General features: G+C 47.4%; 1 protein-coding gene across 17 annotated transcripts in view; it reads right to left on the reverse strand.

Annotated features, from left to right (window-relative positions):
* Positions 1-12,495, reverse strand: part of POU2F2 (POU class 2 homeobox 2) — a 330,684-nt gene that overhangs the window by 301,963 nt on the left and 16,226 nt on the right. For 15 of the 17 annotated variants that reach the window (XR_011022197.1, XR_011022196.1, XM_068241483.1 and 12 more), the window contains one exon: positions 10,608-10,690. Coding sequence is in view for 14 of the 17 variants with exons in the window: in XM_068241483.1 (XP_068097584.1) it covers positions 10,608-10,641 (34 nt within the window). In the remaining 3 variants the exon portion in view is untranslated. Of the gene's footprint in view, positions 1-5,064; positions 5,174-10,579; positions 10,696-12,495 lie in introns of those variants that run through there. The other 2 variants (XM_068241477.1, XM_068241479.1) reach the window with 2 other exon arrangements.

Raw genomic sequence — 12,495 nt, forward strand, 5'->3', positions numbered from 1 at the left:
AACAAAGCACTCTGGTGGAAAATGGCACCGTAAAATTAATTGTGATGTCCTTGAGGCTGGAAAACGTGAGCCCTCCAATAACTGAATTGGAGCGCAGGCTGTGGAAAAGAGCCCTTATTATAGGACTGTTATCTTGGTCATACTTTATAAGCAGTGAGGTCCACTATAGCCCTATAACCGTGAGGCCAGTTTCACACCAGCAACCAGCGTTTTGATTGTGGTGCGATCGGATGTTCAAATCGCACGGCATCGCTAAAAAAAAGGCTTTGTAGATATCTGCGGTAATGCACTGTAATGAGCCTTCATGTTAATCTATGGCAGCGAATCAGGTCTTAAAGGGAACCAGAGAGGAAGGAAAATAAAAAAATAGGAAAAGCTTTTATACATACCTGGGGCTTCCTCCAGCCCCATAAGCCTGGATCGCTCCCACGCCGCCATCCTCCGCTTCCTCTATCGCCGGTACCAGGTCCCGTCCTTTCCGGCGGACGCGACCAATTTTCCGCATCACAGGGGCTCCCTCCATATCCTTACGCATGCGCCTGCGTAGTATGGAGCCGCACGCGTAAGGATACGAAGGGAGCATCTGTGATGCCGAAAATTGGCCGCGTGCTTACGTCGATTGGCCTGACTGGCCGAAACTACGGGACCCGGCACTGGCGGATAGAGACATCGGAGGACGGCAATGTGGAAGAGATCCAGGCTTATGGGGCTGGAGGAAGCCCCAGGTATGTATAAAATCTTTTCCCCCAACATCTCGTTTTTTTTTAAGTGCGGCTCTAAAGTGCTCACTTCCTGTGGCAGAAATACGCATTGCAAACAAGTGTATTGACAAAAATTGCTATCGCGCATGCGCACTGCGAAAAATTGAAAAATATCTGCAGCTCCATTGATTTACATGACTTCCGGTTAACGCATGTCGCCGTGGATGTTGACCCATAATGCACTGATGCTTTTGCATCAGATGCAAAGCTTCCGGGTGCATCGCACCGCGGCAGGTATGAAATGTTTCATAGACTTTCAATGCTTTAGCATTACCCTGCGGTGAAAAAGGGTAATGCAACGCAATGAAAACATCCTAGTGTAAAAGGGGCCCAAAGCTATAGCAGGGTGTTTACGGAAATAATGTTTCCTGTATTATAAGGGCTGCCAAGCCTTTGCATCAAAGCTGGATGGCAACACATGCTGGTTCTCTTCGTTCCTTCGGAGCTGGAGAGCTACAGGTTGCCTAGCGCTGGACAAGAGCGTGCAAACAGGTAGTATGGATTACCAGCATTGAGACATGTTCCATTACAGTAACTGCTTGTAGGCAAGAAGGGTGTAGGGAGCTGGAGAAAGCACTCGCCCCTCCTTTCTCTCTCCAGGAAGGTGGATCAATGTCCTTCCACAGACATGTTAAACACACACAAAATCAATGGTGTTTATGTGTCCAGGGAGGGGCAGCTAAGGAGGAATTGATCTGACGGGGACCTAATCACTTTCTCAATAATCCTGACCTGCCGACCTCTGGATTAACCTATTGATAGGCTGCTGTCTGGGCTGCTGGAGAGAGAGAATGAGATGAACTTGGACGTGGCCCTGTGACGGAAGCGAAGGCAGAGCTGGGCTCCACAGAAGCAATGCTAAACTATGTATATGAGGATCCCACAACCATAACTGCTCAGTAAGGGTGCTTATTTCACGATTTGCAGAACACTGACTTACCCAAGTGAACCTGTCCTTCCATCATGTTACGTCTATAAAAATCTTTACAGCTGTGTGTAAACTATTCCCAGAAGGACAGTTATTCCATTCTCCAAACAACCCCTAAAGGAAGAATTCTTATCTTCCCCAGTTCAAACCACGCACGACTCAACCTTACGTTCCTGGGAAAATATCAGTTATCTACATCAGCTTTACAACCAATACCACTTCAAAATCTTTGCATACTTTGATCAGAGTTAAAATACACAAAACACCTTTTTTAGGTAACTCCACTCCAAACTTTTCAATTGCATTGGGGTTTTTTATTGCTTTCTGCATCCCTATTGGAGGAATATCCCCCCACTGGAATTTCCATTAGGCTTTGTGGATTTAGTACGCAAAGCACTTTTTCCAGGGAAAGAAAATGAGGGACTGCTGCTGATTATGTCATTCTCAGGGAGATTTCCCCACTTCCTGTTTGGTTAAGAAATGATAGAGTTTCTAAGGGCTAGTTCACACTTGGCGATTCTTCAGCGCTTTGCTGGTTGCCGGAGATCAGCAAAGCGCTGCTACTAATGTATCCATACTAATGTATCCCTATGCATACATTAATAGCAGCGCTCAATAGGATCCTATTGAGCCTCAGGATCCTATTGAGGCTTCCCTTGCTGATCTGAAGCCCCACATTGCTGATCACGCCCCACCTCTTCCTGAAGCGTGGCCGTGCAGGCCCGCCCATGCACAGCACCACAAATCCCGTGGCTCCGGCTTGGTCTGCAACTGCGCAGCCATGCTAGACGAAGAAGAGCTGCCCAGCCCCGATATGATTAGCGACAATGCCTTGTCGCTAACCTTCTGGGGGGCCGCGCTCAGCGACGGGGGACATCACAGCAGGGAGGAAAGTCTCAATAGGATCTTGAGGCTTCTCTCTCTTTAGGTTAGAATCTAATTTTGTGCCCGAGCTTCGGCTCGGGTACTCTTTAAGCATCACTGGGAGGGCTGGGCCAAATACCAATATACAGGAATATATAAATCTAGGAAGTGTTTGTCATGCTGAAACCAGGAAAATGACCATAAAAGTGGGTATCCTGAATACTTAACTGTATTCTACTATATGTCTCTACAGTGCCTCTTTAAGTCACAACAGAAATTACTAAGACAAATGGTACCCAGACAGGTAATGGAGAACCACTAGGTTTTTGTGTAGTAGACTAAAAGGAACCTAAAAAGCCTCTACTGAAAGCATTGCAAAGTACAGTGTTGCCTTCTCAAAATACAAAGTAATTGCAGGTTATCGTTTCGAGCACATGTCCAACAAGGAAGAATACAATACCTCCTGGACATGTGCTTGAATTACCTGCAATTACCTCCTGCTTTAACAAGGCAGCAACATTGTACTTCCTATGTATTATAACAATTTGTGGGACCACTTATACTACAGCAAGCAACTCAAGCTTCAGGTGAGATGTTAAAGTTTGCCAGCAGGAATGAATTATATCACTAAAGCAATAATGTTAGGGCATTTATCACCAAACGTATTGAGGTTGTTGAAATAGGGAGATTATTCTCAAATATCCACCATGTGAAAGCCTTTGAACACCTTGGTCCATATGCAATTCACTTTTTCTCCTAAGATTTCTCCTTTGACATTTTCACACCTTATCAATAAAATGCCCTTTAAAGTGTACACAAAATTAGATCCTTACCTTAAAGGTGCGTACATACGCACTATTGTAATAAACGACTGGTTCGTCAGACCCTCCCGCTGGGCGGTCATTCTGCCGACAGTAGTACGCGAGTACAGGCTGTCGGCAGACTGATAAGACTGTTTTTGATTGATCCCCCGGGCGGATCGGGCAAAAACAGTCTTATCAGTCTGCCGACAGCCTGTACTCACGTACAACTGTCGGCAGAACCACTGCGCCGCGGGAAGGTTTGACGGACCTGTCATTTGGTACAATAGTGCGTGTGTACGCACCTTAAGAGAGGGAAGTTTCAGGATCCTATTGAGGCTTCCCTCGCTACTCCGTAGTACCCTGTTGCAGAGCGCGGCCCCCGGAAGATTAGCGACAATGCATTGTCGCTAATCACATGCAGCTCCTCTTCCTGGGTCAAGTGCACGCAATGGCCTATTGAGCCTGCCCGCGCCAGTGCAGTAGCATGGAGATGCGGGCTCCATGCTACTGCGCAATCAGGCTCGTGCGGCCATTGAAATAGAAAGAGGACCTGCGCAGCCCCGATGTGAAGGGGGCTGCGCTTTGCAACAGGGGAATTGGAACAAACAAGGGGAGCCTCATTAGAATCCTGAGGCTTCCCTCTCTAAGAAGAAAATGTTACATTTTGAATTTCAGGTTCGCTTTAAAGAATACCTGAATTGACTAGTAGGAAAAAAATTCCTTTAGCCCCCTTCGCCTGATCGCTCCTTTGCTGATATCTTCTGCCTCCTGTATCCTCCGTTTTTGGGCTCGGTAACTTCGGTCAATCAGTGCAGGTGCAGTGCGGCTGCACACACTCTCCCATCACATTCCCACGTGGGGGCACGCGCACAGCTGGGCCAAGCATGCGCAGCAAGCCCAGACTCCCGAACTTACCAGGAGCGATAATGGAGGATGCAGGAAGCAGAGGATGGCGGTGAGGGATGGATCAGATGGATTAGCATGTGCATTTACTGGTGTGAGGCAGAGATAGAAGGAAAGCAAGGAAACATCCCAGTGCCATGCAGTGTTGATCAGCAGAGAAAACCCAACTTGCCTGTCCAGATCTTCCACAAGAATCGCAGGTCTGCTTTCTTAAAACAGAAAGTGATATCATAGGATTGACTCTCCTCACCTAATGGTGCACCCATAATGCATCTCTTCATGACAGCTCATTCTTACCTATTTAGAGTGGACCTGAACTTTTGCACAGGAGAGAAGGAAAACATAGAGATATGCACCTTGTATGTATTTAGAGAGTTTAGCCTGTCTTATTCCCCCTCATCTGTGACTAATCACAACTGTAATGTGATCTCTCAGCTGTGTCAGACACAGGATGTTAACCCTATGTCTGCTTCCATGAAAGCAGGAAGTAGACACACTGCAGATTTATTGCAGGATTTCTATCAGCTGTAACAAAGAAATGTTTTTCTTTAAAGGTTATTATGCTGCTGCGTATCTCTTACAGCAGAGAGGAAGTTCTAAGTTCAGGTCACAAATGAGGGAGAATTAGACAGGCTAAACTCTCTAAATACATACAGGATGCATTTCTCTATGTTTTCTGTCCAGTGCAAGAGTTCAGGTCCACTTTAAGGCTATAGAATCTGCTGCGGCAGATTGCTTATTATGCGTGATTTTGCGCAGACATCAAACTGATGGTCCAAACAATAACAATCACTTCTGTACACACCTCTTCTCATCAGAAATACTATCTGCATGAAGTTCCTATGTCCTTTCTCTCTTTGTTGTGGTGGGATCTCCAGGCATTACAATTACATTTAAGAGGAAAGGTAGATCATCTGTCAATAGACAATAGACAAAGTGTTCCTTTAAAAAAGGCACTGATATTAATGGTTCAATATAACCTTTACTGAAGAATATATGCTACATACATAAAGTGAATATATAGAGACAAGCATATGTGAAGGATTATTTTATGAAGCTAGATTCTTATAAGAAATACGTAAACTACAGCAGTTATTGTCAGCATACAGGATACTTGATCTTTCTGGTTATCAGTTTGTCGCCACCTGCAGTCAATCAGAAGAACTGCTGCTGTCACTCCTTTTTAGACAAAGGGACAGTAGCACCATGGCCTTTGTCCTCTGCCTCCCCTTCCCCCTATAGTCCCGGGGGCCAAAGGCCTTCTGACCCAGCCCACCCCCCTCGTGTCTTCGGAAGGGTAGGGAGGAGAAACAGGAAGGATGGAAAGCAGAGGGAATTATTTAGAGAAGCGATAAAAAGAATGGGATTTTAAATATAAGAGAAAAACAAACAGAGGTGAAAATTAAAACACACACAAAATAGAGTGTACCAGAACAGATAAGAGCATGTGCTTGTGTAACACGTCAAACTAGCACTGTGACAGAGCTTTCATTCTGCAGCTTATTCGGTTAGAGTGCAAATGTGCTCAGTGCAGCTGAGGTGTGCGGATACAACCTACAGAGACACACTAAAGCTATGTAGAGATACTACATTTTCCTTGCTTTAGAAAACTGATCATGATCGCCGCAAGTGAAAACCAAGCACCAGTATAAGTGCACTACAACTTGGTTTAATGCTCTGCTGTACTGGATCGCCACATATCCAGTATGAATTAATCTCATTGGTCAATGTCTCCTGCTCACGTCCCCTTCAAACTAACCAGGCAGCTCAGCTGTAGCCAAGCAGTGGGGCTGTACACCAATCGCTCCTAAAACTGTTACCTGAAACAATCACTAACTATCCTTCAGGGTGTTAATCAATGAACGTTTGTGCAGGTCTCAGCTTAGCAGGGCAATCTATTGCAAACCAGCTGATTTTGGTGCAGCGTCAATTGTTTCGGTGCCAGCGCTGCGTGTCTGATCTGGCCGCTGAACAAATAAGTAAAAAAAAAAATAGCAAGAAAAGAGTAATTCATCCGGCGGCAATAGCCAGTGCCCGATTTACTTGTTCCTCCCTGAGTTGCTACAACTCAAAGTGGGAATAGCAATTTAAGCAGCCCCAGAGTTTGTGCAGCAGCAGGGTGAGCTATTTTTCGGCACTCAGAATAAATACAGTAGACCCAATCTAATGCACATTCCCTCATTTTTTCATAGACCGCTAACCTGGCCCATCGAGTGTCTCCCCTTCCTCCCTCAAGTGCACCAGGAGGATGGCCATCTGTTGACCATTTACTCATGATCATGGTAGATTCTGTGATCATGTGACTCTCATTTACACTGCACTCTCAGAGGAAGCAGTACAATAGGCAAAATAATTGAAATGCAGATTAGAACTTTTATGTGCAAAAAATAAAGTGAAGCAATGCAATCCATGGCAAACACAAGACTACAGGCTCGTTTCCTCTGTGTAATATCTAATTTAATAAAATTTTGCTTAAGATCCTTCCAAAATGTACTGTATAACATAGATGAAACACAAATTATTACTACAACTGATAGTAATAATAACAATAATAATACATACATACCGTACAGCCTAAGTCAACTTCAATATTTGGCCCTCTTTAACGGGATTTGTTTTTAGAAGACTCCATTATAAGTCAGCCCAGGAACTTAATGGTTGCAAGAGGTGACCAGGAGGGTTACTGGCTCTAGTTGAGGACCAGGAGGAGTTAATGTCAGCCATAAACCAGCTCGCGGTCCCCAATTAAAGCCAGCGACCCCTTGTAGTGCCGAAGTGCATCTCCCCCCTTGGTAATCAGTGCAGCCAGGATCTGTCCCCCTCCCTCCTTGGTAATCAGTGCAGCCAGGATCTGTCCCCCTCCCCCCTTGGTAATCAGTGCAGCCAGGATCTGTCCCCCTCCCTCCTTGGTAATCAGTGCAGCCAGGATCTGTCCCCCTCCCCCCTTGGTAATAAGTTCAGCCAGGATCTGTCCCCCTCCCTCCTTGGTAATCACTGCAGCCAGGATCTGTCCCCCTTCCTCCTTGGTAATCAGTGCAGCCAGGATCTGTCCCCCTCCCTCCTTGGTAATCAGTGCAGCCAGGCTCTGTCCCCCTCCCTCCTTGGTAATCAGTGCAGCCAGGATATGTCCCCCTCCCTCCTTGGTAATCAGTGCAGCCAGGCTCTGTCCCCCTCCCTCCTTGGTAATCAGTGCAGCCAGGATCTGTCCCCCTCCCCCCTTGGTAATCAGTGCAGCCAGGATCTGTCCCCCTCCACCTTGGTAATCAGTGCAGCCAGGCTCTGTCCCCCTCCCTCCTTGGTAATCAGTGCAGCCAGGATCTGTCCCCCTCCCTCCTTGGTAATCAGTGCAGCCAGGCTCTGTCCCCCTCCCTCCTTGGTAATCAGTTTGGCCTCCATCTGCCACCCCAACCCCCACTCAGTGCTGCCAGTATCTGCCCCCCTCCCCACTAACAGGGGCATAACTGCAAGGGGGCAGTCCCTGAGATGGCAGGGGGGCCCAGAGCTGTAAGGGGGCCCCAACTACTACTTCACTTCCTCCAATAAAGGGGTCCATCCTTTAGCTCAGATGTTTTTGTGGCTACACTTGTTATGTGTTTGAAGGTTATGATGTCCACACTTGTTTTATGACCCTGGCAAGATGGGCCCCCAAGCTATGAGGGTCACCAGCGGTAGGCAAGGGTTAGAGTGTGAACATTAGGGGGCCCCCATTTAAGTGTTGCTGGGGGGCCCTATGATTTGTAGTTACGACTCTGACCGATGTAATGTCTGATTGCGCTGCCCGGAAGCTCCCTTCCACACTGAGTAGCATGCATGCTCAGTGTGAAGTTAATGATGCTGCTGGAGATAAAATACGAAATATCTCTGCTCCCACACCTCTTACATTCCCAAAATTTTCAGGGTAGGGAGGGGACCCCCCGAACGACCTCTATGCCAAATTACAGCCCCCGAAACCCGCTGGTTCAGGAGATAGATTAGAGAAATCTATCTCGGGAACCAGCGGGTCTCGGGGGCTGCAATTTGGTATAGAGGTCGTTTGGGGGGTCCCCTCCCTACCCTGAAAATTTGGGGAATGTAAGAGGTGTGGGAGAGGAGATATTTAGTATTTTACCTCCAGCAGCATCATTCTATAGGAAATGTGGCCGCACAGTCTCCTACTGCGCATGCGGGGCAGCGCAAATCCACCCTCTCTTAGCACAAAGTGCCAGTATCTCCCCACTCCACTACATAGTATTTGGCGCAGCCAGTATCCTATACCCCCCCCCCCCCCCCACCCCAGTATTCAGTGTGGCCAGTATCTACCCACCTACCAGGGCTGTAGTCGAAGTCGAGGAGTCAGAGAAATTTTGGGTACCTGGAGTTGGAGTCGGTGGTTTCAATAACTGAGGTCTCAGAGTCGGATGATTTTTGAACCAATTTTTTTTTAAAAAATTAGTAACAATTAGACTAAGGAGTCGGGAGTCGAGAAGTTGGGGCAATTTTGGGTACCTGGAGACGGAGGTTTCATAAACTGAGGAGTCGGAGTCTGATTATTTTTGTACCGACTCCACAGCCCTGCCACCTCCACCCCCACTTAGTAACCAGCCAGATTCAACCTTATTCTGTACAGCACCATGGAAGATGATGGCGCTATATAAATAAATAATAATAAAAGCTTAGCCATTCTTAATTGATCAGGCATTGATTCTGCCCTCATAACCCACCCATTGCTAGGATTCATGAAAATGTTTAGTGAGTGCCCTTACAGAATCATACCTAAACCACAGTAAAACTATTTTTAAATTGGCCACTGCTGCTGCAAGATGTTGCTTACAAGTTCCCCCCTACGCTAAGTTTACCGGGGTTTAGTAAATAGGTTTCTAATGCATGCAGAAATCTTCTAATCAAATATAATTTGCCAAAATATTTGCTTCGCTTATAAAGTGAAATGGTGGTACTAAACCATCTGGAGTATCCAGAGAATTCCCTCCGCTGAGTTAAAGTGGTCTGAAACTCTGACATAACATTCAATAAAAATGTGTTTTCCTACTTTTTATTACTCATACAGTTATCATATTTTCTTTTGTGCATATGTAATATTGTCTGTTTACAAATTACAAGTTTCCAAAGTGTAGTTTATCGTGTCCTAATAGCTGATATTGCATTGTATTCAAACTGCTTTTTATTATATATTAACATCTTTTAATTAGGTTTTCTGAACTGTGTGTGTGTCTGAAGCAAAGAGAGTTCCTTTTAACTTGTTACACTGTGTTTACACACATTGTAACAACATTGGAATGCAAACAAAGATACTGTTATCTGAAGTTTGGATGCGAATTTGAAGCTTAATAGCAGGACAAACTGCTTTGTTTAACCATTTCAGTGATGTTCTGCTTAAAAAATGTCTGGGATAGTGAAGCTGTGAGGAATCTTTTAGAGCAAAGTAGAAATGCTGGCTTTCAGACCACTTTAACCACCCTGGCGTTCCATTGAAATCGTCAGGGTGGCGGCGCAGCATTTTTTTTCTTTTTTTAAATCATGTAGCTAGCCTAGCGCTAGCTACATGAAAGCAGCTGTTCAGCGGCATCCCCCCACCCCTTCCGATCGCCTCCAGAGCTTCCCCCGTCGCCATGGCGATGATCGGGATGACATCAGCCACGTCATCGCGGCGGTGATTGGCCAGGCTGCGCAAGGGGTCTCAGGGGGGGCTGTAACGCGGCGGATAGCAGCGCATCGGCACCAATCGATCACAACACACAGCTAGCAAAGTGCTAGCTGCATGTTTTAAAAAAAAAATTGAAAATCGGCCCACCAGGGCCTGAGCGATCCCCTGCAGCAGTAATGGACGAGCTGAGCTCGTCATTACCGCCAATGTGGTTAAAGCGGAACTGAAAAGTGAAAAAACCCAGTGTTTCACTTACCTGGGGCTTCTGCCAGCCCCTTGCAGCCTTCCTGCCTCACGCCGGTCCTCCACGATTCTCCGTTCTCCCACCGCCAGCTAGCTTCGTTACCGCTGTATGGTTGACTTATAAGTCGACGGCAACTGCGCCTGCGCACCCCGAGCCACACTTATCTTTCTTTGCATTTGTGCCCACAATAGCATCCTGTGCAGGACGCTATTGCGGGCGGGAACACAAAGAAAGATAGCACGCGGCACGCAGGCGCAGTTGCCACATCAACGGTAACTGGCTAGCTGGCAGCGGGAGAACGGAGGATTGTGGAGGACCGGCGTGGGACAGGAAGGCTGCAAGGGGCTGGCCGAAGCCCCAGGTAAGTGAAACAGTTTTTGTCAGCATTTACCAGACAACTCCACCTGCAAAAATCAGCAGCGAATGACAACTCACCAGGTGACTCTACCTAGGTTCAACCAACCTTCATAAATGTTCCTGTGTATAAACATGTCCATAGGTGATCAATGCTCCATCTTTAACCAAAGCACGATTGTTATTCTAGACCTGTGAAGACATCCAAAGGAAGAGCTTGTTTTAGTTCTATGTGGCAGACTGGCATTGTTACAGTCTGCAATGTTTTCAGATGAATTCGGTCTATGCCTTCCCCCTTGCAGTCTGTACAGCAGGATGATTCCCACAGCCTGAAACTAACTTCCTCAATAAAATTATCCTGTTTATGGCTAATGTTAGCAAAAAATCTGCCTCAGACCTCATAAAGCTACCAAGACACATATCAAAGGTCGGCTGGACATGAAGGTGCAATCTGACCACCATCAGGATTTCCATGACTCTCTATGAACAGGGACCTTTAGATTAACATTTCTGTTTCTGGAAGGATGTGTAGAAAGGGAAACTAAACACCAGGCAGTGCAACATATAGAGGTCAAGAGAACAACAGCAATTAGTTATGGTTTTCCAAGTCATCTTCGCTTGCCTTTAGGCCCGGTTCACATTAGCGGTTGTTTGCCAAACGGACCGGATGACCTGACCGGATCCGGACCGGATCGGAACCGTACGGTTCTGATCCGGATCCGATCCGGATCCGGTCAGGTTGCATCAGGTGGTAATCAGGATGCGATCCGGATCCGTTTGGCAAAATATACGTAAAAAAAAAAAAAAAATGTTGGGGTCTGGGAGGTCAGCAGAAGGGGGACCTGTGGAATCAGGCCCTCTGCTGTTTAGCACTCACCTCCACCTCCGACATGCTGCCAACATCCTGCCAACACCTCCAGCTCGTGCTGCTCCACTCCAAAATGCTTGCCCATGTGTCCCCAGCCAATATCGCCGCAAAAATCCGCATAGGAAGTGGGGTAGAAGATCCGGATTTCTCAGCCAGTGTGTTGTGCGGCCTCCGGTTCCCATTTGTTTGTATTGGCCGGATGGTGCAGTCCGGCTCCGCCCCGGATACGGCTGCCGGAGGGGCCGGATGAAAAAATAGCGCATGTTGGAACGGAGGCCGGAGTCCGGATCCGGTCCGGCTCCGGTTCTGCAGAACGGACCCATGTGAACGGACGCATAGGCTTTAATTGCTATGCCGTGCGTCCGTTCCGTCCGTTCTGCAGGCGGTGCGGCTCCGGCACGGCGATTCCGGAGGGCCACCGCAAGTGTGAACCGGGCCTTAGGCTGCTTACACACAGGGACGTTACAGGCGCATGTTAGTGCAGCCTGTAACGTTCCCCCACTGTACAGAAATGTAACACAAGTGGGCTGTTCACACTGCCCACGTTGCGTTACATGTAACACTGCACGTTCTTCCGAAAGTGCAGCATGCTACGGCGTTACAGCGGCTTAAGCTGCGTTAGACTGTTTGCACATGCTCAGTCATGTTGGGGAGGAGCGGAGAGCGGCCAGGCACATGGCTAATTAATATTCACTGCACGTTGTGACGTGCAGTGTTTACTTCCTGGTGCGGCTGCTCTGTGCGGCGATTGGCCGGCGGGACCACGTGATGCCGCATGCGTCCAAGAGTACGCATCACGGATGCCAGAGTGAGCTGCACAACGCGGCGCACTCTGACGTCCACATCGAAGAGCACCAGGCCTGGCGTTAGGTGCACGTTATGCGACCTTAACGTAGCACCTAATGCAACGTCTTGGTGTGCAAGTAGCCTAAATCCAGTTTCATGCTGACTCCAGAGAACCTATAGACACAATATATTGATGCCTTTGACACACATTGACACAGTCAAACATAGCAACCTTCATTTCATGTCTGTTCTCTTTAACCTCTTGTCGACCGATCCACACGGCGGCAGCCCTAGGACCACTCCACACCAATGCTAATGCGTGCGCATCTCCGCTCTCATGACG

Source organism: Hyperolius riggenbachi, chromosome 6 (assembly GCF_040937935.1).
Source record: "Hyperolius riggenbachi isolate aHypRig1 chromosome 6, aHypRig1.pri, whole genome shotgun sequence".
NCBI lineage: Eukaryota > Metazoa > Chordata > Amphibia > Anura > Hyperoliidae > Hyperolius > Hyperolius riggenbachi.